Raw genomic sequence first — 25,213 nt, forward strand, 5'->3', positions numbered from 1 at the left:
GTGTGTGTGTGTGTGTGTGTGTGTTTTTGCCTGTAGGGAGTCTTGGTTCCTGTGTTCCTGGCTCTACCCACCTCCCCTCTAATTGGCCTCCAGAGGGGCAGGCGGCCGGCAGGAGGCTGACCAGCTGATCACGACAATGACCCCCCCTCTTCCTCCGCCTCAAACGCTCTCCTGGGCAAATGTTACCTGTACACCTTTTCTATTCCCCCATCCAGTAATACGACCGTCTCTCTTTCCTTTAAGCCTCCTCCTTCTCATCCCCCCTTCCCCCCCATTTCTTCTCATCTACTCCCACCCTCAACCTGCACCCATCCACCTGCTGTTGTTCCACTCTTTCTCCTTCTCGCCTCCCAATCACACACCAAGGACTCTGTTAAAATGCCCTCCAGCCTGTATTTTTCAATGTGGTGTGGGTGCATTTAATAACACTTTTTTTACAGTTGCAGTGCAGACTTCTCTCCTCTTTCCTTGACAAAATGACCCCCTGCCCCTCTCAGCTCTCTCCTCATTCCACTTTTTCATTATCACAAAGCCTCTGTATCTTATCAAATGAATGTCACGTTATTCAGGATTTATTCATTCACTATTCAAAAGACAATTTTAAAACCAAATGAGATCACTTTTTTTGGTCAAATCACATCTGTTTGGGTTCTTCTTTGTTTCCTTGTATGTCTATTATCATGGCAAAACTATCTTCTAATGTGCTTCGTCTGAGAATTATGTTTAAACGTTTTAAAGTTTAGCTTCTGTTGTACGGGTTATGTGCAAAGATGTTCTGCCTCATCACAATAATTAGGGGATTTTCTAATTAGACTTTGGTCACTACCCTTTGAGTAATGTTTAATTATCTGTAAAGCCAGTGAAGAATCACTGCCATGTTTTCTCACACACAGTTATAATTTTCTGTTTCATTGTAGCTGTGATGAGATTTAACGTCTCCTGTTTCGATTTTCCATCACAGCAAGAACTTAGAAGAGAATCAAGTATACAATGACGGTTCAAATATCACATTTACTGTACTGGATGTAACTAGCAATTATAAAACTGTGATGCAAAAAACATATAGAGGAGTGAGATATTGGATTCCACTTATCAAATGAGCATTCATTGATGAATTAATAACTAAACCTAAGGGGGAAAGCACAATAAACTTAGAATAGAAAAGACCAAGTTGCTTTTTCTTGATTAACTCTGTTTTGTTTTGGGTAGTCTCCAGCTGAACGACACTTTGTCAAAACTTTCAGATTAAAGAGTAAATTAGGGATGAATCACGATCACCAATGAATCACATAGACAATGGTATCGGACCTATTGACAAACATCGGAGAATAATGTGACAGGCACTGATGTCGGTAGACATTGTGTATCTGTTGTGTCCCATCAACTTAATTGTGGCAAGCTAGAAAACTGGTAAATAGTAAATGCAACACTTGTATAGCGTATTTCTCTTCTGACTACTCAAAGCGCTTCACACCGCAGGTCACACCTACACATTCACACACTGATGGCAGAGGTCTCTATGTTAAGTGACCATCAGAAGTAACTACTCCTTTTCATTCACATTCACATGCCAAGTGTCTTGCCCAAGAACACATTGGACATGTAGCTGCAGGAGCTGGGGATTGAACCCCCGACCTCCCGCTTGAGAGACAACCGACTCTATCCACTGATCCACAGCCGTCACTGCAGATTAAGAGAAGAGACCTTTTATTGGGTAGAAAGAGTCAAACACTGATTTGTTTTCATGGTCCAACATAAAGGAAAATGTCGGCAGTGTGGGAGTCTAACACGGTCTCTAAAAGATCAAAGCAGTTTGTAAGAAAATCTTTAGTGACTTTTTAAGAGGAAGGACAACAAACACTTTAAATACATCAAATATCATAGCTCAGTTCAAAAAAAGACCCAAAATAATATAATAGTAAGAGAATATTGTAAAAAATCTGGGAAGAAATTGCTTACCAAGAAATGTCTTCACTATAAAAAAAAAGTAATGAAAAACATTGGAATCAGAATTGGCTAAACATTTCACAATAAGTGCTTCTCTATAGTTCATGTAAAATGCATTTTACACAATATAAAAATGGTGGATTTAATAACTGAGTATCACATTTCTGAGTGGAGTTATGTTGGACTTCACAAGGAAAATGTTGAAAAGAATTTGTGGAGTTACATTGTATTGTCTCTACATTGCATCTTCATATATCTAACTGCACCTGGAAAAATTTTTAAGGTTTATTTTGGGGCTTTTTGTGTTTTTCTGAGAGACAGGACAGTGTATAGAGTCAAAAATTGGAGAGAGAAAGAGAATGGGGAGTGACATGAAAAGAGCCACAGTTTGGATTTGAACCCGGGTCGCCCGCTGGGAGGACTATAGCCTACTATGTGCATGGGATGCATGGACTAACCACTAGACTATCGGTGCCCAATCAAATCAAGTTTGATGATTCTGGTTAATATTTAACACTAACCAATCAGCACACAGCGTGTGCAACACAAAAAGGTAAACCCCAGTTTGAATGATTTGGATGCAACAAGTCACCTAAGTACATTGTCAGACTGACAGGAGGAGAGAGAGAGAGGGAGAGAAAGAGACATGGACAAAAGGTGAGTGACTGGGAGGAGCGGGCAGGTCCAGGTAGATGAAGTGACAGAGAGACAGCGATATGTTGTCAAGGCCCAGGGACGCCTTGGTTTCTCCTTGTGCTAGCCATGTGGTGATGAAAACAGGCAGTGAGTCACTGCAAAACACAATCAAAGTCAAAGTCCATCCTCTACACTTCTCTCCTGCCGTCACTCACTCTTTCTTCCTCCTTGTTTTTTTCTGCTCACACTCTGTTGTTACAAAGTCAGCTTTCTGTGAGTCTGTGTCTACCTGTTTTGTTGTCTCTGGCAGGATCACAAAACAACCTCTAATTAGGACCTTACACAGTGACGTTTAACTGGAATTTCATTAAAGTGTTAAAAGACGAACAACTATACTTAATTTGCATCTATTAACTTTTTATTTCTAGTCTGAAAAAGAGCAGGAAAGGTCTGCAATACATTTAAAAAAAAAAAAAAACTTGAATATTTCTTGAGATTTTGGGAACTGGAAATTTGCAACTACAATTTGTAGTTGCAAATGTGAGAACTCTGCTCGACCCTGGGAGTGAATTTGGGCATCTGTGTCCATCTGTCACTGCCGTACTGAAAACCCCTGTGGCCCAAACACTGACTCTGTTTTCATATGAATAAAGTCCTGAAATGACTGACCATGCCTCTGATACAACAACAGTTAGTAAGCAACACTACTTTCTAACATGAGATTAATACAAAAGGTCAACTGTCAGATTATGAGGGATAATCCATCTTTTCTCCAGACTTTTCAGGCATCAAACAAAGACTGCACATGTGGTCCGAGCCAGTTATACCACACAGACTTTGATACATTCATGAATGAGACATTTTTTTGCCAATAGTTTCGGTATTATAGCCACACTAGCAGCATGGCCTTGATTATATTTTTGTTAGGTCACAAGCACAGCTAACGTGGCTAACTTTAGCTTTGCTAATGTCCTGTTACTCAGCTTGTTTTCTGTTAGTTAGCTCCTTCAGTGTCGTGACACAGGTCCTGCACCAAATATAAAAACCATATCCCATCCATATAAGGTCAATTGTGTAAATTTCAGCTGTTAAATACTATTGCCTTGGGTTTGGTCAATACTCCAGTGTAGTTGTTTTACTTGTGTATTAGATAGAAAAATTGAATCTGAAGCTCTCAGATGTTTACTCGTTCATGTATTTTTAATTCCTGAACTTTTCTTCAGTTACAATCATCAGGCCAAATTTCTGTTTTGTCGTATGCTTTTGTAAATCATCAGTTACTTACAATGATGTTCCTCTCTCAGCTGAACTTCTTTCATTCTTTTCTTCTGGAACATTGCGCAAAACTCAAATCACTAAGAAGGTAAACACCAGAACTACTCAACTTTTTTGGAAGCCCAGGTGTATTTCGTTGTACGGTTGTTGAATGACAATAAAGGCTTTCTATTTCTATTTCTGATTACAGCCGCCCAAGTATATATATCAGTCCTTTTTTATGTATTCATAAAAAATGAGAAAGAGTGTCCCTCCTGTAAATAAAATGATTAAGGTACAAGGCTGATGTAAAAACTGAAGCTTCACTTGTCTTTGTTTTAATATTTTTCTGCAGTGGCTTGCTGCTGATTCTGTACTGCACTCAATAAGCCTATAGATATTGTTCAGAGACATAAAAAAAAGCTTCAAAATGTGAATATTTACAGTCCATGGATGGAACCACGGTGAGTAAGAGAGGTGCAGGTGTGTGTTGATAAGAGAATGAAAGATGGAAGTAAAATGAGCAGATTCAAGTTGTTTCTGACACAAACCAAAATTAGTTGGAGAATAAAGTTAAATGAGTATGCAAACCAAATCTGAAAATATATCCTCGTCCCATGACAGAAGCAAACATTTACTGATAGAAAAATAGCCAGTGCTTGATACAGGAAACATAACCTGCTTACAGGTAAATTACCACTAATGAGCCAGTGACCGAGGAGAGCACAGCAGACATGTATTTATATGCCGACACAGAAGATTTTCCTTTAACGACAGCTCCCAGCACAAAATGTGGCATCATGATATTCTTTACAAATAATCCTCAAATTGCAAACGCCCTGGTTAATTGTGCCATTACTGAGCAGTTCTATCAAAAGATGCTTAATTTGCTTTGTTTAGAAAGTCATGTGAGGCCAAAGCAGCCTCCCGCCAACAAAGATGCACTTTGGGAAGAACATTTTGAGCAGGACTAACACGGCAAATGTGTTGCGCTACTCCAGTTTCCTCCATGGTATTAGCAACAAAACCAGGGGACAAACACAGCTTTCCTGCTTTCCAACATACAGAGAGAGGGATGGATTTTAAATGGCATTGCCTAGCAACAGCCTGCTAAGCTCCTGGCAGCTGCTTGGTCGGGTTGCATACTGATAGACGTAAACACACACAGACACACACAGATATATACACTACCATTCACTAAAACTTAATGTGATGGAATTCAGCCAGGTTGGGGGCAGAGAGCTTTACATAACGCAGAGTATCAAATGTTGCTTTGCCAGAAATGCCTTTATCACGTTTGTTCTAAATTAAGCAAACAGGTAGAAAACAACAATCTGCAAATCTTGCAGATATCATAAGAAATGAATACATTCTAAGTTTTACATTTTAATCATTCACCACTTACTAATGCAAACCACCATTAAAAAACACTGAAACACAGTCATCTATATTATTCTAAAAACTGTTCGACTTCAACGGTTGTTGATGGTATAAACTCAAAGTTGAAAAAGTTGTATTTAAAGAGGTCATATTCTGCTCTTTTTGGGGTTTGTATATTTAATCTATGTACCTACTTTTGTACGTTCACAATAGCTAAAGTCCGAAAAACGTGTCTGTTTTCATGAACCTTGCTTCCTCTACACTCTGAGTCTGTCAGCTGCACTCTGCTGAGCCCAAACTGTTAGACCCCACGTGGGCCATGTCTGCTCTGATTGGTCTGCCAATCCGCTCTGTTGTTATTGGTCAGTTGCTCAGCACGCTTCTCGGAAATTTCAACATGGATCAGTGATCTCACACTGACAATGACGCTGCACTGACAAATTTTTATCGAGGGGGGCTAGAACCGAGCGTTACATGCAGCTAATGCTACAGCTAACAGGAGGACGTAGGAGAAGCAAAGATTAGGAGATTGTAGGTTTGCTATTAGGGGTGTGAGTCTCTCCTCCACAAGAAGGTTCGATTCGATGCTCTAGGGCGCCGATTCACAGATGATTCATTCAAATATAGAGCGACTTGGTTCGTTTCCATTTGGTAAAGTTCATTAAGCTTCGATCCGATTCAAATTGATTCCAGAGTAATTGTTTGAGCTTTTTTCTTCTTTCTTTGCACATGATTTACAGATGCCTTGACTTCGACGAGTTGTGGCCAGAGAAAGTGTTTGATATTCACGTCTGCTTGGGCTGCTGCTTGCTAATCAAAGTATCTTCTCATTGCTATTTCAAGAGAGAATCTTCATTCTGTAGTCATATTTAATCGTTATTATTCAAAGTACAGACGGGCAGACTCTTGGAAAGCTTCTCTTCCTTCATATTAAGTCCACATGACGTCCTTTCTCTGGTGTAGAAGTGCAAATCGCTTTGGAGATTAAAGATATTGTTGTCTTCTCCTTGTGAGTTAACTGGTGAGCCACCTAAGCTAACGTTCGTCTGAGAGGTAAAAGGTCAAACTCAGAGTCAAACTAAAGACCTTAGACAGAGTGATAGGGAGTGAACCATTTCCTACATTTCAGATTGGGCCAGTTACCGGTCACTAATTCGTTTTTTAATGTTTCAGGGCTCTGCGGAGCGATTCAATCAGATCTGTCACATACGAGATCATATGTTACATTTATGGTACCAAGTACTGAGTTCCCACCACTTCCTAATTCACCCTATCCACACCTGACTATATCACCTGACCAACCCACACCACATATTATCACCATCTAGCCTCCAAGACAGTAAACATGTAAACAAAACCATTTCAATACAATACATCATTATTAACACTGAATTGGTTCCCACAGAGACTATTTAGTGTCAAAATGTTACCTATGTATTTGTGCAATTTAGACACTGCTCTCTCTCTCGTTCTCTAGCGGCAGCCTTTGGTCAAAAGTAAAACTGAAGATCTGTACAATTTTCTTAAAGGCTCGTCCCTTTTCCAAATTACTGATCATTAGAGTAACAGAGATTGTATCATTTTAAATATGTGGTATCAAAAAGTATCATAGAATCAGAAATTTTGACAAACTTGATCAACAACAAAAAAATAACATGTAATCTGAGGATAAGGATGAGGTAACTTGGTTCCCTTATAATGAGATTTTTGATTTGCTTTCCTGAAATAAATAAGACAGGAGCTCATGAAAACAACTGGGAAAAGGAGTAAATGTCTGAATGTAATGTTATTACTGAATAACTGGGACATTAAAGTCTATCTTACGCATTCAGATATGTGTGGATGCATGTAGGCTTAATACCTACAAAGAAATTGAAAATATTGAGTTTTCCATTTGTATCAAGCAGCAAAAAAGCTGTACTATGAATTGTTTGAATTAAGCACCACTTTCCTGCAATGTGACTACTGCACATGCAAGCATTGCAATGCAATATGTCTGCAGTCCTGTTGCAAACACAGAGGAGTGACAGCAGCCGAACAGTGAGGTTGACATAGATTTACAGGGGGGACAGTCTTGTAGGACTTGTCTGTAAAAAGCGTTTTCCTGCTTTGAAATACGATGGAGTGAGACTGACAGAAGAGATACAGACAAAGACCATTTTTTTTCCTTCTGTGGAACAACCTCAAGCAGAGGTTAACTACATCTTTCTGTTACTGTCAGACACTCACTGACCTATAGCCTGCAGAGCTCTACACATAAATGTGTCCCCTGTTTGTGTGAGTGAGTGTCATGTGGATGTGCCGCATCTCCTTAAGGCTTTTCCTGCCTTGTTGCTGATTCACACTCCTTTAAAAAAGAAAAAAGAAAGACGCTTGTGACATCTGGAGGTTCATCTCGATGGAAAACAAGAGTTTCAATCCCGTATGTGTAATCACCTGCAATCAGTAGGAAGGAGTGGTGTGCTGTCATGTAGTACTGTGAGGTACAACGGAAATCACTTTAGTTCAGCTGTTTCCATCTGTGACCTGGTTTCTAATTCCAGAAATAACTCCCTCTCACCACACACTCTTATTTACACACATACACACACATGCAGGTAGAGCAGCTCAGTGGATGGTGGAGTGTGACATTTAGACCATTTCTGCTGCGATAGGGGACTTTTTCTGAAGCTGGGGTGGACCATTTCAACATCAAACACTCACAGCCAGCAGGGCGCTCCGTCTCCCTGAGGGCACTGGATGAATGGACACTGTGTGTGTCTTCCTGTGAATGTGAACCCTACCTGTGCAAAGAGAGAGGCTCGGCTGGCAGTCACCCTGACAGACAATCAGAGCTGCTGTTAAAATAGGTTGGACGAGGAACCACATCTGCAGAGCACTGTTCAGTACAAGGGGAAGACGCTTTAGTCACTGTCATCATAGTGGCAACACTAAAAAAGCTGCACTTATGTCATAACATCAGTAACTGCTTTCATTATTTAGGAAGGCCAATTTGCAAGGGCATACTCTGACTTTGAAGCTTTTTCAGCCACTGCCAGGACCACATTGTGTGCTGATATGGAAACCAAGCTGACTGATGTGTGCTTTGTTTAGCAGCTGATAAGTTTCAACAGCTTCAAAACAACACTTCATCAATGTTACATTCCTGAAATCTTAGTACAAAACCCATAAATCAGCCAGAGTGCTACCATCCTCACTCTGACTGTGACTGCACTGCTCCGGAGAAACCAAAATCATTCCATTTGATTCATGGTTACAGATTAGGAGCTGGCTGCTCATCTTCTCTATAATAAGCTGTCTCATAAAAGCCTTCCCATGACGTATGATGTTGTGAAATAGGTTTGTTAAGAGCCAAAATTCAACGTTTTGCAGAATGAGTTGTGTAAATGCCTTATTTTGATGATGGATGGTCGTTGAGGATGCAGGTTGAACAGTTCTAAGATGTAATGAGTGAAATGAGACTATTAAGGTCTTCAGAATATTTTATTGATTAAGTCTGAATCTGACCACAAAAACTGTTTTTTTTTTTTTATGAGGGCTTGTTTTCAAAATGAATACTCCTAGTTTCTACATGATGGAGTAGAACAATATATTTGATGCGAGACTGGATTTTGGAAGAGGATCAGTATTGCAGAAAAATGTTCTTGTTCTAGCCAAATCATTCTCCTGTGCCGTCAAAACACAAGAGTTTGAGGTTTGGTAAAAACATAAGCCTGCTCAAAGGAAATACAGTGTAGTGCCTTCACACACTAAACCAGAGAGTTCAATCACTTTGAATGTTTAACACCTCAGCTGGTTTAAGGATGAGGCTGTCAGCCTGTTATTCTTTTAACCGTAGTTTAAAACATCCCCGCAGATTAACTGTTTCTGTTCTCACTCTCCAAAAAGGGGCCAGTTGATTATTTTTAGCGCAACTTGCATGAAACTAAAACAAAGTTTCCCCTGTGGTGCAGCAGCTTTATCTGCCGTGCTTATCAAGAGACATGCTATGCTACATTAGCTTTACTATGGCAGAGACACAGCAGCGAGGGTTTGTATATATCAAGGGGGGGGGGGGGGGGTTGGCATTGGCGTTATAAAAGACAATGGAGCCCCTGACCCAAAACCTGTTGGACAAAAGTTCTGGTTTATCATCTGTGAGATCAGATAATCATTCAGCACCACACCCCAAAGTCAAGTTAATTAATACATAATAAATGATGATGTTAGTGGAAAGTTACTGAGTCAGTATAAATGTAAACATTTCACTCTCAATCAAAGACAATATCTTCCTTTTACAGGTTTTAATCTGTGACTGTTTAACAATCCTCCCTCCTGTCTGTGTGGAGGAAATGTTAGACATACCAGTGTAAAAACACAAACATAACTTATATACTGCATAGCATTATACCTAGAGATTTCATTCATTTGAATTCTGTTTTTAATAACAAAGTATAAGAGACAATGTTCCTCAGGCCACATGTAAGAATAGATTAATTAAAAAAATGGATGATTTAAAAACTCAGCGTGTACGACGGTTAAGAATAAAAACACTTCAGCTTATTAGCCACATTAAGAAGATGTTCCCCTGGTGGATCAAAAACGTTGATCTTATAGTGTTACATTAATAATAATAATGATGCTTAGTATATTTGAAATAGCAAAAATAAAGTTAACACGACTTTTCTCTTTTAAACAGAAGGGTGCACGAGGATAAGAACCAGCAGAGGTTGAAGGTATTGTCATGAGAAAGCTGAGGGCCTCACTGACTCCTCTTTAAGTAAAACTCCATTATGACTCACTGCAATATTCAATCATTGACTTTTCTTTCTCTGTTCCATTTCTTACATTAGCAATTTTCACTATTGTTTTACAGAACTTTGAAATACTTAGAAAGAAAGAAAGACAGACAAAAAGCAATTACAGGAGTGACAAGGCAACAAAGACCTATTACACTAATAAATGAGGGGAGTTTAAAGGGATTTTGAAGTCTATAATTATTCTACAAAGTGTACACTGAGGTTGAATATGTGGCCTGCGTTAAAGAAGAATAACTGACTCCTGAAGAAAAAAAAAATCACTTCAGGTGCATTACAAGTCTGGAAGCTAGGGGAGGAGGTCTCCATGCATTTAGTGAGCCCTCCTCCCCGTCTCCCTGCCTTCATGCTGCATCCTCCACACACACTTTAGTATTACACACACACACACACACACACACACACACACACACACACACACACAGACACACACACAGACAGAATCCCTCTGAGAGCCCTAAAACCTTAACTAGGATGGATTAATTAATTTTCAAAGTAAATGGGCGAGCGGAGAGAGAGGCTATTATCTTTATGCTGAATGGTGGTAGTTGTGTGTTCCCATGGAGAGAGCATCTCTAGTGGCATTCAGGGAAACACTGCGGGCTTTGATGTACAGAATGAGGGAGAGAGACGGAGATGGAGGGAATGTGCACAAGCTTGATTGCTCTCCTGTGAGTCTCCATCCTTGAGAGCGGGCAGATGGTCATTATTTTGCTCAAAGACAAAACAAATTCTTGCTTTACGAGACTTTTCGCCATGTGTCAGGATGTGTCTGTTTAGATATGGAAAATGTAACAGGAAGATGGAAGTGTTTACAGTGTTTGGGAACATAAAAAGTTATATTTTTGTGGTGTCATGCATTTTGGGCCAGCTGTTTGTTGGTGTATATTTTTTTAATTCTAATGTATATATCACAAAGTGCGATTACAATCAGTAAAAGCCCATTCGTAGCTTTATAATAATCTGCAGCCAAACTCTGACACTGTTAAACATCAAGACCCTCCAAAGTCCTGAGTGTAAACAAGACACAAAAACACCAATTTCCCAACCAACACTAGCCTACTCTTCAATCCGACTTCACTCAAAGCAGTCCCAACTATTCTGTGAGTGTGTGTCAGTGTGTGATTGGTAGCATGACTAGCTTGTAGTTGTAAAAGCCTGGAGGAGGTTTTCAGGCCTGATCAGTGTTTTTCCTCTGACATCATCTGGTCAGAGCTAAGAGGGCAGAGGGAGACGGTTAGCTCGGCTAACAGTCGCCCACGCTACACTCTTCACTTTAAGAGAAACACACACAATAATCCATGCACCTCACTCTCAGAGGAGGGTTTAGCACTTCTGCAGCAGCAACAACAGGAAAGTTGACTGAACAAGTTGGAGGACTAAAGAGGTCGAGGATTACTGCACAGCTCAACCACCACCCTGTGAGTCTGAGAGATGCTAAATGAAATGCCTTAAAGGAGGCTTCATGCAAAGGATACATTATAGAAATATTATTGAATAAATATTACAAATAAGGTGATTTCCTTCAAAGCACACAAAGTGAAAAGGGCCACTGTTAAAGGGTGACAGAAGAGCAATATGTTTAATGTAAACGAGGGTTTAGGCCTGAAAGGGCTCAGTGTGTGTGTTTAATTAATTAACTTGTGTGTTTTGTATTGGTGAGGGTTAACAAAATAAAAACAACTGTAAAGATGTTTTGAAACAACAGGAAATGTATTTTGTTTTCATGTTAATAACCTTGATTTGTGTTAGCAGGAACACACTCACTAATTCCTTCCTCCTGGTTACATTTCTGTTAGCCTACAAAGACGACATTATCTTTACTTGAAAATGTCAGCAATATAGATTTCTTCAGCCTCAGCGGAGCATATTTCCTTTTTAGCTGCGAACATGAAACAGGCTCCTATCCAAATATAGATCTGCTGCTGTTAGGTTTCTCACACACATGCAGGTTACACAGTTACACAGACCTGAAGGAAGAATTAGACGACAGACCGATTTAAAATAAAACATCCAGGAAAGTAACAGAGATAAAGGAATACATGACAATTCATACTAACAACCAGTAAGTTAATATGGCCTTTCTTCACACACTGTACACATCATTACGCTCATTACTCAATTACTTTCTGCACAGCACAAGAAAGCTATGAAGTCTAAAGAATGAGAACATGAGCACTTCACTGATCCAAAGAACTATATGTAAATGATTGTGCATGTAATGATTTGCATTAAGGCATTATATTTTTCAGAACAACTTGAATATGTTAGACTTGTACACCACATGAATGTATTTGGTGAAAACAGAGGAGAGAAAGAGGGAGAGCCGGATCTTTCAAAAATATCTTAATCACCTGATCTGAAGAACTATCTTCCACATCAGCAAAATATTTCCTATCTGGTATTCCGGCAAATTTATTTGGGGTCATATTAGAGTGGAGTAATGTATATATAGAGATATTTTATATGTTTATTTTTGGGCTTTTACGCCTTAATTTAGAGATAGGACGGTGGATAGAGTTGGATACCGGGAGAGAGAGAGAGGGGAATGAGCCGTAGGTGGGACTTGAACCCGGGCCGTCCGCCCAGAAGACCATACCTCCAGCGCACGCACTGATCGCAAGACTACCAACGCTTCCAGTGGAGTTATACATAATTACAAACTGTTAAATATTCAGCCCTTAAAAAGGAAACAAGCAGTTCCGAAAAAGACTATTGAGTAATTGAATTATTTTTTGCGAAAACCTACCTACATCTAAAATATCTGTTGAAGCAAGAAGGAAGCCAAATGGAAAAGAAGAATCTAAATCTTTTCAGTTTTAAGTCTTCTAATTGCTCGATTAGCAGCTGTTACTTAACAACACTCATTTCAAGACTCTTTCCAAATGAATCACTTCCAGCTAATGTGACATGACCGTGATGTTTCTGATCGACAGGAGTTTGACATTGCTATGCTCTGGTGTTCACTGACTCGCACACATTGAAAACTGCCAGCTTGACATTTTCATTCGCTGGGACTGGGAGTGACAGGTGTGGAAATATCAGAAGCTAGTTGCTTCATGCTGGTATTCCCTGAGGCAAAGCACCAAAAGAATGAAATCAGAAAGTGTCATGGTGTCGACGTGTGCAGTTCAGTTTGTGCCTGAGCAGGAAGGGATGTCTCGCATTGTAATCTGTAGATAGTATTGTACCCATGGTCATCTGCTGAGGTCAAAGGTCAGTGTTTATGACGACAGCTCTGATTGATCCTGCTGAAAAGAGACGCCGCCTGTAAGGTGATGCTGCTGTTGTTTTCATCTCCCCGAGAAACACACACTGATGTGCACGTTAGACACACGCACACACATGTAATTATATTGAAGTCGCTGGAGGCATTTCAACACATTAAAGCCGACCTATGTGCCTTTTAATCAGTGTACAGTATGGATGTGACACGGTGAAGTGGGAAAAACATGATTACTGCTGAGGATAATCCCATTCTATAAGGTCTGCTGGCACACACACACGCACGCACGCACGCACGCACGCACGCACGCACGCACGCACGCACGCACACACACACACACACACATCAGTGCGGCTGTTAAGTTTAGATACAGCTGTGGGATGGCTGTGGATCAGTGGTAGAGTCGGTCATCTCTTAACCAGAAGGGGTTGGACCCCCTACTTCTGCAGCCACATGTCCGATGTGTCCTTGGGCGAGCCGCTTAACCACAAGCTGCTCGTATGTGGCGTATGAATGTGTGTGAATGGGATTCAGCCTCTGCCATCAGTGTGTGAATGCAGTTTGAAATGGTAGGTGTGACCTGCAGTGTAGCCCTCTAACCCCCCTGCATGACACTGTGGGGGGCTCTGAGCCGCTCTTTCAGCAGCAGACTGAGACATCCACGTTTTCATCCCATCTGAAGTCAGACATCACCACCATCTGCAGTCAGCATCACCACCGCGTGACTCACAAGTGAAATGTTTTACCTGACTGTATCGATGCCGATGATTTCTTACAACCAACATTTTCTTGGTAATATTGGGATTGATCTCCTATAACTCGAAAGTATTGTGCGTTTCTCTCTCACTGATACCTATTTTGCGCTTGCAGTCATCCTGCTTTCTGTCCAAACTCTCCGTGATGTAAACCAGTAGAACACGCAAAAACCTAACTTAAATATTACCGCCTACACAAGGTTTGCATCTGGTGTCATTCACACAAATGTTCTTAGTAGATCACCCGCAAAACACCCACCAACCAAACATACTAACTTTTGGAGTGAACACGCAATTTAGTACTCTTTACTTGGGAGCTTAGTAAATCTGGCCCCTAGTATTATTTAACTACTGCAGTACCTTTCTTCTTATATTTAATTAATGTAAACATGTTTGTTGTTGGTTTTTTTTTGTGATTTTTTTATGCTGATTCAATTTCTCTCTTTTTTGAGCTGTTGTAACAACCACATTCCCCCCAATGGGGATCAATAGAGTTGATCTTATCTTTAACGCCCTTTGAGTAGTCTAGACTAGAAAACAAGCTCAAGTCCATTTAGTCCATTTACCATTTAGATGTTTTGTTTACCTAAACAGTACTGATGTTTCTTACAAAGCACTGCAGCAGCAGGTGGTTATATTTTTTTAACAACCACACAACACACTCTGTGTGTCATAAAGCTCTGAAACTTGTCAAAGCTGTAAACTGTGTTTTCAAATGCTGACTGTAACATCAAAGTAAGGTATGATTAAAGTTGCAGAGGAAGAAAATCAGTTCTATAAACACAAAACTTTAAACAGAACGTTTCTGTCAGTCAATTATACGCGGTAGAAATATTGTTATAATAAAGTTGAAAAGAGACAACAATAAAAGAGTGCTTACTATGGTTAACTTGTATTCAGTTAAATCATTTTGATAACAATTGTTGCATAAATGGAGCCCTCCAAAAAGACGCTTTCTTGTGTCACATGCAGCTGACTGAATAACATAACTCTGCTCTCTACTAGTGCAGGAGCCGGTTGGGATGAAGGATAAAAATGAAATGTCAGACAGCTGTGTAGTCCGCAACTTGCCTGGAGAGCGTTAAGAATCGGGTACATAAGGGTTGTATGTGGTGCAGTGGCATTCTGTGTCGACTGCTCCTGAAAGAAGTACACTCTATCATCAGGCTTCCTGCAGAAAGTTTCCTGCACTGATATAACGAGAAGGGTAGAAAAGAAAGTCTATGTCTTTGGTTTCATACTGTACTGTTCTTCATGCGAGGCTGTATCGCCCGTCTCTTTGATTGTGTCCCCTCTCGTCTCAAATGCTTTCTTTTCTGCAAACACAGAAACACCTACAGGATCTCCTTTCAGCAGGGCACAGCGGCCTCCTTTTTCTTTTGTCGTGTTTAACAATGTCGGCCTGTGTGAGCGTGCGAGCAGAGCAGGAGACGGACAGAAGAGAGTCTGGAGGCGCAGTCGCTCCTGTGACCTGGAAATAACGCTGACCCCTGAGGAGTGTAGTTTCGGGAGCTGCCGATTGAAATTACACGCTACATAAAAATGAAAACATAAGCACAAATGAACACATACACAATGGCAAACTCAAACTCACCCTAAATCTGTACTGCAGTTGCTCTTCACTGTTCCAAGCGATTCCCTAGTGTATGATCTAACCCACTTATTCTCGGCCCGAGACGTGACATGTCTGTTACAGTAATTTAAGGTTTTAACTATATGTCTTGTGACTCCCTAATGCTTACTGACAGCATCCATTCAAATGTGAGTCAGATGAGTAGTAGAGTAGTGTCTGTTTTTCTGTAGGACTGGTGGGTTCCCCTATCATCTGCTGTACCCTGAAAAATAAGGGTTCAAAAAGAGATCTTCCTGAGGCAGAAGTTGGAGGAGGAGGAGCAGGAGGAGGAGCAGAAGAAGCAGGAGGAGGAGAAGGAGGAGGCGGAGGAGAAGGAGGAGGAGAAGAAGAAACAGAAGCAGAAGGAGCAGGAGGAGGAGAAGAAGCAGAAGGAGGAGGAGGAGGAGGAGGAGAAGGAGAAGAAGAGGAGGATGAAGAAGAGGAGTTGAAGGAGGAGAAGAGAAGGAAGAAGAGGAGGAGGAGGAGGAGAAGGAGGAGAAGAAGCTGAAGGTGGAGGAGGAGGAGGAGGAGATGGTAAAGGAGGAGGAGGAGAAGAAGCAGAAGGTGGAGGAGGAGGAGGAAGAGATGATAAAGGAGGAGGAGGAGTAAGATGAAAAGGAGGAAAAGGAGGTGAAAAAGAAGGAGCAGAAGAAGAACGAGGAGAAGGACAAAAAGAAGGAGGAAATGGTCAAGGAGAAGGAAGATGAGAAGGAGGAGGAGAAGGAAGAGAAGAATAATTAGGAGGAGAAGAGAAGAAGGAGGTGGAGAAGGAGAAGAGTCCCTGACAGGTCACAGAGCCTTCAGTTGTTGAGTCAGCCTAATCGCCACGGTTACCTGATGGAGTTCTAAGCTCTTCAGTGAATCCCATGTGGCTGTTTGGCTCCTTCAGGGTGAGGGGAAACATATTGTCATAATCATATTGTCAATACGTTTAATCCAGAAGATCCTACAGAGGCCTTACTTCACAATAACACTCTCTTATACTGTAGCTGCATTGTCTAATAAGTAGGACAAATATAAAAAGGGGACAATAGAAAGAGGAGAAGATGTAGAAGCAACTGCTAACATCCCTGAGCTAAACCAACCCAATGACATCATGCATTCCTGACAAAAGACTCCTAACTCTCTATTTATTCTCTCTGCTTCCTCCATCAGCTCATTGTTCCATTAATTCCATCCGATTACTCTCATCTGACACCCTCTACTCCTCTCTATTTTAAACACTTAGATCAGCATTCATTTCTCAGGGAGGAGGAGTAGAGGGGACTGGCAGGACTTTTATCTGAAAAGCAGCTATTAATAACCACTTGGAAAGAAAAGGGAGAGGAGATGGAGAGTAAAAAGAGAGAGAAAGAAAGGGGGTGGATGAAGAGCGAGTGGGAGTGAAAATAGATCAGCTGTGGGCTGAACAAATATTTGGTAAGCAGGGAGCATTTGGTTGGAAGGCATCAAAAAGAGAAAGCGAGCCTCGATGCAGGACTGACTGCAGAGTGCTGCTGAATCGAGAGCAGGCGAGAAGACAGGATCAGTTTGATGAAATATCCAAAGAAAACCAAAAACAGGCACGCCCAGTTCATCAAAGAAGATATTTAAAAACTTGGTGCCCTTGCTGAAGAGGAGCAGTGCAGGTCAGAGTGGATATGACTTTATGCACAGTCTGTAGTAACACCTTACAACTTTCTGGTTAATCCACAGACTGCTAAGGGTTAAGGACTCTGGCTCTGGTGTATGTCTGTGGTAGTTATGACAGCCCCACATCTTTCAGTTTCAGGAATTGAAATAACAAGACATCTTAAAATGTCTGAATTTAAAATGTGGCTATTCACAAGTTGTCAAATTTATCAAATCCATAATAATGATTTAATAAATTCAGGAACACAATTCCCATTTCATGCTTTGTATCAGCTGTTAAATATCCTAACTGGGGCTCTGCTACCAGGATGTAAACCAGCCTCGTGGACGGATTGCGTCTTCGTAGCGCCGAGTTTTTCAGCAGTGTTTTGACCCAAGAATATGAAGATCAAGTTGGATGTAAACTGTATCAGTTTAAACACACATACATACTTGACCAGAGCAATGCATAACCACATTCAGCACAGGCATGTTGACGTTGGCCTGCAAGGAAAAACAGAGGGCTGGTGGTGCTGCTAGCAATGCTAATATTAGCTACACTCCGCAAACCATTTTGACACGCAGACGCTGTGATCCCTGTGTTAAGTTGTGCTCAATGCTGGCTGTTTTCTGAGTCTATTTACCTTTGGAACATTTGAGTTGAATACACATTTAATTGAGTCAATGTTGATTTCTTTCAGAATCGCCTTATTAAGTCATGTAGCGTACTTTACTTACGTACTGTACACTAATCATTTGACCAACTTCAAAAGGTAAATTAAAAACCTAAACCGACCAATACCGTACATCTTTTTCTCATAAACTCAACAAAGTCAGTTTGGTGCAACAATCCTAAGCAAAGAGGGACTGTTTCACATTGATCACCATGTGTTGATGATTGTTGCGTGTCCAAAACGTCATGCGCTGAATTGTGGAGCCACAGACGAGGCTTCTTTGTTGACCAGATTGCAGCGAGAATGTTTCTCACCCCTTGAACTCTTTTTTTCCCCTCATCCTCCTGCTGGAACTACGGATGATGTGGTTTAAATGGTACTGATGGGGTTAGACTGCAATAGGAAGGAGCGTCACAATAACGCACCAATGGTCCAGTAAGGGATTACAATGCTCAGGCTTAAAATGCTAAGGAAATTGAGAGAGGGAGGGGAAAAAAAAAAAAAAAAGCAAGAAGCTATAGCTTGTGTGATTAGAGCGGGTGAGACACAAGTCTTTTCTTGATCAGGGTGACTGCAAAGAGTTAAGCTTGACAGGACTTACTGGTGATTATTTTCAGCCTAGACAAGAACAGTAGGGTCACATATGCGCGCGTGCGCGTGTGTGTGTGTGTGTGTGTTATTCAGACATAGACATTCAAACACTCCCTCAAAGAAACACACACACACACAGCCCTTCTAAAACAATCAGTATGCATAAACAATCACATCTCTGACCCCTTCAGCTATCTTATCTTCATCACTAAGGCCAGATAATCCACATAGGTCCTTTAACACACACACATAAACAGATACACATATCCACATCCCAGTGTCCACAGTGCTGACGTCATCGCACATATTCGCTGTATTGGTTTTTAAAGGGCTGTCTTATCAGTGGCCATGTCCGGAAGCTAAAGAACACACTCACCTTCTCCCTCAGTTCGATGTCTAGTAAACGGGATGGTAATAACTTCTTCATTAAACTACAATGTCATATATTCCTGTTCCACAGTGCATATCATTTGAAAACTTGATATATCCTGCAGGCAAGGACAGTTCTGCACGCTGTAAAAGTCTGAATATCAGTTATCACATTAATTAATTTCAGCCTAATTTATGCTTCTGCTGCTGATATCTTATGATGTATTAATGAGAAGAATTTAATTATAACACTATTAAAAACGCTCCTTTCAATACTAAAACGACTCTCTGGGTATGAGTATGAAAGCTTTTATTTATGAAAGTTTGTATTCTTTCACAGATGGAAGCTACAGGTCCATCTCTAATTAGTCTAAAGTTACTTTTAGCCAAATTTATCAGTATTTTAATGTATTTATTAAATGAGTTGCATTTTTAGAATCATTCTATTTCTTTGTCCCAGATCTACCTCGTTAAATCTTCATCAGAGTGCTTTGATTCAAGTTTACAAAAACCTCAGTCTTTAAAGTGTGACGTTAAAAAAAAACCACACTGCATCAATGGGGCTACTATTATAAGAAGGAGTTTGTGCTCCTAGCAGTAGAATATGTCATTATATCTACAGTAATTTCACAGCAAGTTAACGACTAAATCCTTTTTCTGTGTGTCGTCTTTGAAAAAGAAAAACACATTTAGAGTTCTGAAAGCTAAACAGATTTACATAAGCCATTTAAATTTGCATCTGGAGTTATTAGTTTCCAATCAATTTCACTTTGTGTTCTGCTGGAGTTCTATAGCGAGTCTAATCTCATCAAGACGGGAATGTTTGGTGACAAATTTAAATGTGTAACAGATGAAGTGGGTGAGAGTGGGGATATGGATTTGCATAAAATCTGAGAATGTCGTGAAACTGATTCTCTGAAGCCAGCGCTATAATGCAAACACTATTTGTAAGTATTTGCATGCTATACACAGCCTCCACGATGTGGCCAGACTGAATCTGTGTGCCTCTACACTGAAGGCTCAGGAAGTGAGGCACAACACATATATATATATATATATATATACATATATAAAGATAGATAGATTTCTAGTACTATTTTAACACTATACCGTATTTTTCTACTTATATTTCATTACTGTAAATATGTTTGTTTTTTTACTTTTTGCTATCTTTCGCTGATTCTTTTCCTCTTTTTTTGAGCTGTTGTAACAACCACATTTCCCCCATTGGGGGATAAATTAAGTTGATCTTATCTTATCTCAACACAGAGGCAAGTAGATGATGTGAGGTTCATGGACCAATTTAACAGGAATCCAGGGGGGACCCATGCCGAGTATGGATTAGTCTGATTTCATCAATATCTCATTCATTTAAAAGAGATCAACTCGACTACGGTCCAAGAGGAGGAATAGCTTACATGATTTCTTAGGGTGAAATTGAAAAAAAGACAAGAAAAGGACAAAACTCTATCTCCACATCTGGTCCATACACAAGATGATTTTCCTCAGCATCAACAAGCATGTCCCACTTTTGAAGACCAGAAGCTAAAGTTTCATAAAGTGGAGAATAAGAGTGCATGTATTGTTCCCCTACCTGCCGCTTGTGTTGCGGAGGATCACCAGAGCATCGGGGAAGCCATCCAGATTGTAGTCTCCGAGGTGCAGGCCCAGGGGCTGGCTGGGTTTCCCTGGCACAAAGCCCCAAACGGTGTTCTTCCACTGGAAATCCAACAGCACCGGTACCCACTGCAACGACATCAACAAAAATGACTCATCAGTCAAAATGAATCAATGCAACTCTCTGCACAAAAAAAGTGAGAATTGACAACAGGAGGATGGTGAGGCATAAAGAAGGAACCATAGCTGAGCATGGCCAAAGTCAGAAATCTACTTTGTCATTTGTTTAAAGAGAAATGTCACATTTCCATCAGCCTAAAGACAACTTTTCAGCTGAAAACACAAGTGTACTGCTTAAATGTGTGTTGTTCATCAAATTGGGTCCAGATATGGACATTTGAGTACAAAGAATTTAGACTGCATGTAGTGACTGCACTCGGATAAAACCGGTTGTATCAGTATGTTTCTGCTCAATACTCAGTGTATGAACGATAATATTTGATACACTGTTGAAGTGCTACTGACTGAGGAATGAACACTTACTCCCTGTTCATTATCAATGAGCCTACATGTAGATTGATATTTCTGACATCAAATAGGCAACCAAACACAAACTTCTTATCAGAGGGCATGGAGGCCTCAGCAGAGTTTTCTCCTGACCTGCTTTCATCAAAGGCTTCACCAGAATGCTCAATGCACAGCTGGTGCTCACGCATTTGTGCTTTTAAAATAGAGTGAATATTACATCATGAACATTTGAGTCTAGTAATGAAAAGCCAAATACAAACATTTTTAAAAAGTACAGATAGGAAACAATTAAAAGGAGTTGGAGCCTTGGTGGCGTAAACAATGGCTGTGGAGGTCTGACATATAGCAGCAAACACTTTAAGAGCTCTCAAAGAACTCTAACAACACTCCTCGCTGTGGGTTTTATGCTGGCTAGTTCTAGGATCCCATCAACTACCAAAAAAGTTTTAAAAAAATGACCTCATTTTAAAACAGAGGTCTAATATCAACATAGTGAAATTCAATCCTAAACTGTCGAATTAACAGCTATCTCTATAGTCTTTAAGTTTATCTGCAGCATACAGAGACTCCAGCAGAACTGAGAGGCACTTAGTTAAGAAACAAAGAGCCAATCAGAATTGTTTAGATCAGATATTTAAAATCAGTATAGCTGCTCCTGACCCTGTTTTAATCAATCAATCTTTATTTGTTTAGCGCCAATTCATAACAAACGTCATCTCAAGACACTTTACAAAAAGCAGGTGAAAGACCTTGCTCGATGTTATGTTACAAAGACCCGACGTTAATCCGTCATGAGCACTGAGCAACATTTAGCAAAGTTACAGTGGCAAGAAAAAAAACTGCCTTTTAAGAAGCAGAAACCTCAAGCAGAACCAGAGTCATGATGAACAGCCTTCTGCTGAGACTGTGTTGGGCTTGGAAAGTGCCACAGAGGAAGATGCAGAAAGGAAGAGATGATATAAAAATCCTGTCCAATCACAAAGCAGAAAAGAGAGAGATGAAATGACCAAAATGTCACTGAGTAGAACGGACCAAAAAAACTGTAAAATAACTAATGAAATGTCTCTTCATTATAAATTGTTACCTGGACTAATAATAAACTACAAAGCAGGCTTTAAAGAAGCAGGTGATGTGTGTGTATGTTCATAGCCTTCAGCTTTGCCTCTCATATCTTTCTCTTCACACAACAGACACAGTGACTGAAGAAGCTCTCTCACTCTTTTAAACAAACACAAAAGAGGCGTCTCTTCCTCATGTTGACGGTTCAAATGACGATTGTAATAGGGCCCTCAAGGGGGCTTTGCTGTAATGCTGCTGCTGACTGATGTACTCGCAAGGAAACAGTGAAACCAAAGGGGTACACACAGTGAACTGCTTTAAAACAAAGAGCACGCCGGAGAGAGAGTGCTTTAAAGGGCCTCGCTGAGGTCATTATCACCTCTCACTTAGAATGGATGCTGTTTCACTTAGCGGCTGCATCTCCAACACACTACGCTGTTCCCGAGGCTAGACTCTCCATTTAGGTTTTTAACAACTTTTTTCTCTCTCTCTCTATGATTTAACAAAATGATGTTGAAGAATGCAACAGACAAAAATGAGCTATTAATCTTCATTTTGAAAAGGGGAGGATTTATTCTAACTGCACATTTCTTCCCTGTGAATTCATCCAACAGAGCTCTAAACCAGTGACAGGAACGCTGGTCTCTCTGCTTTCATTAGTGTCTTCGCTATGGGTTGTTAGCGAGTAGACTCTTGTGAATTACAAACAACACAAGACAGCGAGAGTGAGAGAGAGAGAGAGAGTTATCTCTACTCCTCACCTTCACACCATCAAAAGTGACAATTCACCAGTGCCATTTCTCACCATTAAGTACAAGACGATCAGTTCAGTGCATAAATAGTTTTTGACTTGTGCACCCAATGATGGATTAACTACAGTCTGTAATAACCGAATGCAATCCAATTACAGTCCAGGAAACGCCAAATATGAAATAAGCTACCAGTTTGTCAGGTAGACCCAACTGAATTTAAATCAGTCTAAAAGAACAGACCTGTTATCAGCTGTTCAATCATACTGTTGAGGTTAAAGCAAGTGTCAACCTCCGGGTGTTGAAAAAACGAGGCTGATGCCAGAGTGCAACAAACTGCAGTTCCTTGAGTGTCCACTTGAGGCTTGTTGCAGAAGCATTGGGAAGTCACAAACACATCTGTTTCTAACTGCTACACAAAGAATTTTAAAGTGGTGTGGGCATCCTCTACAGTAATTCCCAGTTCAACATCAGACTCCACCATGATGGCTGCTGCTATGTACGAGACAGTGCTCACCTTGATGAGAAATATCGTCTCGCTTTAATATCGCGAGATTTCGTCGCACAAGAACTCCCCTAAGTCACACCCCTACTTACAGAATCAGCGAACCTCTCTCACACATTATCACTTTTGTTCACATTTTTAGGTTAGGTTAGGATACTTCAAAATATTGACACGAGTACTTAGGAATCTAACTTTAAGTGATTGAACAGCGACTGGCTGTACCTCGTTTTTTAAATGACTAAATGACTTCAGACAACTTGAGAACTTGTTGGTGTTCAATATTTACAGAAATGTGTTTCTATTATTCATCTTTTCCACACTTAAATTCACTACGTGTGTGTTTCTATTGGACAAGTGTGAGGCCAGATGCTGGCGCTTTAAACAATTTATGGATGTTAAAAAGAGAGAGCAGCTGGGGGGAGTCACCAGAGAGACACCAGATCGTCTCCACGAGCTGATAATATGACCAGCATGTCTGAGAGAGACAACCACACCCTATTACTAATTACTTTTATCACACACGCCTAGATGTCACTGTTGTTAGTCACCTCCAAACCACCTTTGCACACAATGTGAGCACAGGTATTAGTGTAGTGGTCCAACTTCAGTGGCAGGCATCTTGATGGTTGTGGGTCTAGAGAACATTTCTAAGCTTTGTTAATCCATTTATTATTATATTATAACAATAATAATAATTATTATATTACTCACTAATGGTTTCTTGATTATTGATGATAAAATACATTTCAAGTAATGTAATATTATACCATAAAACACTACACTAATTGAGATAATTTGTCTTACTTCATGGGCTAAATCACGATGTGCTTGACCCCATCACAAAAGTATAGAAACAGTTATATAGACACATGTAGTGTACCTGCATTAAAGGGAAAGAATACTTCAGTCTTAATGTGGTAAGAAGTATTTTATGATACAAGAACAAAACTAATTGGCATTATATTTGTTTAATTTCCACCCCGAATAATTATGTTTTACGTAACATACCTTTCACAGGTAAATAAACCTTTAAAGTTATTTAGAGATATTTATCAGTGGAGTTTAATATTTATACACATTTGAATCAAACTCTTTTAAAGCCTTGAAAAACCATAGTTCAGTTTAGTCTTTAGGTTTCTACATCCTGGACTGACTCAGTGTAGGCAGCAGTGGTTCAAGGATAAAAGCCATTATACTCTACTACATACATATGGAGTTCTAAAAGCAGGGGAGTGAAAGCCAAAGAAATGTTTCAAAGCATAAGAGTATGATTAAAGCTCTAATTCAATGCTGCCTGGGCAAGCTCTCATTTCATGATCTTTAAGCGATGTTGCATTGTGGTTAGAGAGGTTACTTCCTGCCACAGTAAGGGCTTGGCTTTGATTACCGCCGAACAGAGTGGAGGGGACTGCTGGAAATGATCACTTTGAGCTGGCTGAAAGAAGTGACGAGATAGTGAGACCTAAAAGGCTGCAGCCAGGGGCGCTGGTGGCCAGTAAATACGGTGCTACACATGGATGCACATAATGGTGCGCTGTCCAACAAACATACACATTAAGCCTGGCTCACACTGTGTGATTGTTCTACGATTGTATAAAAGTCGGGGTGGCATGTCAGCTCACACTGTACGACTGGATCGGTTACGACGCACGACCAGATCTTGCGATTTAGGCGCATGACCCGAGAGCTCAGACTGTACCAGTGAAATCGGGACGGAGCACTGACAATTGTTAAGTTGTTAAGTTAAGTTTCATTTGAAAACTCTAACGGACAGCAGTGGAAGTTGTTGTAGGATATAGGAAAGTTGAAACAGTCGTAGCCATGACTACAGTCCTTCCTGTCTCTCGTGATTATATAGTAGTTGTCCAGACGTGTTCATGGCGTAATCGTCAAGATTTTACATC

General features: G+C 40.4%; 1 protein-coding gene across 1 annotated transcript in view; it reads right to left on the reverse strand.

The window, feature by feature from the left end:
• The window catches only part of itfg1 (integrin alpha FG-GAP repeat containing 1), a 164,155-nt gene that overhangs the window by 67,298 nt on the left and 71,644 nt on the right, over positions 1 to 25,213 (reverse strand). Inside the window, exon 10 of the mRNA XM_020648569.3 lies at positions 20,446 to 20,597. Coding sequence (XP_020504225.1) covers positions 20,446 to 20,597 — 152 coding nt within the window. The remainder of the gene's footprint in view (positions 1 to 20,445; positions 20,598 to 25,213) is intronic.

Source organism: Labrus bergylta, chromosome 3, assembly GCF_963930695.1.
Source record: "Labrus bergylta chromosome 3, fLabBer1.1, whole genome shotgun sequence".
NCBI classification, from domain to species: Eukaryota; Metazoa; Chordata; class Actinopteri; order Labriformes; family Labridae; genus Labrus; species Labrus bergylta.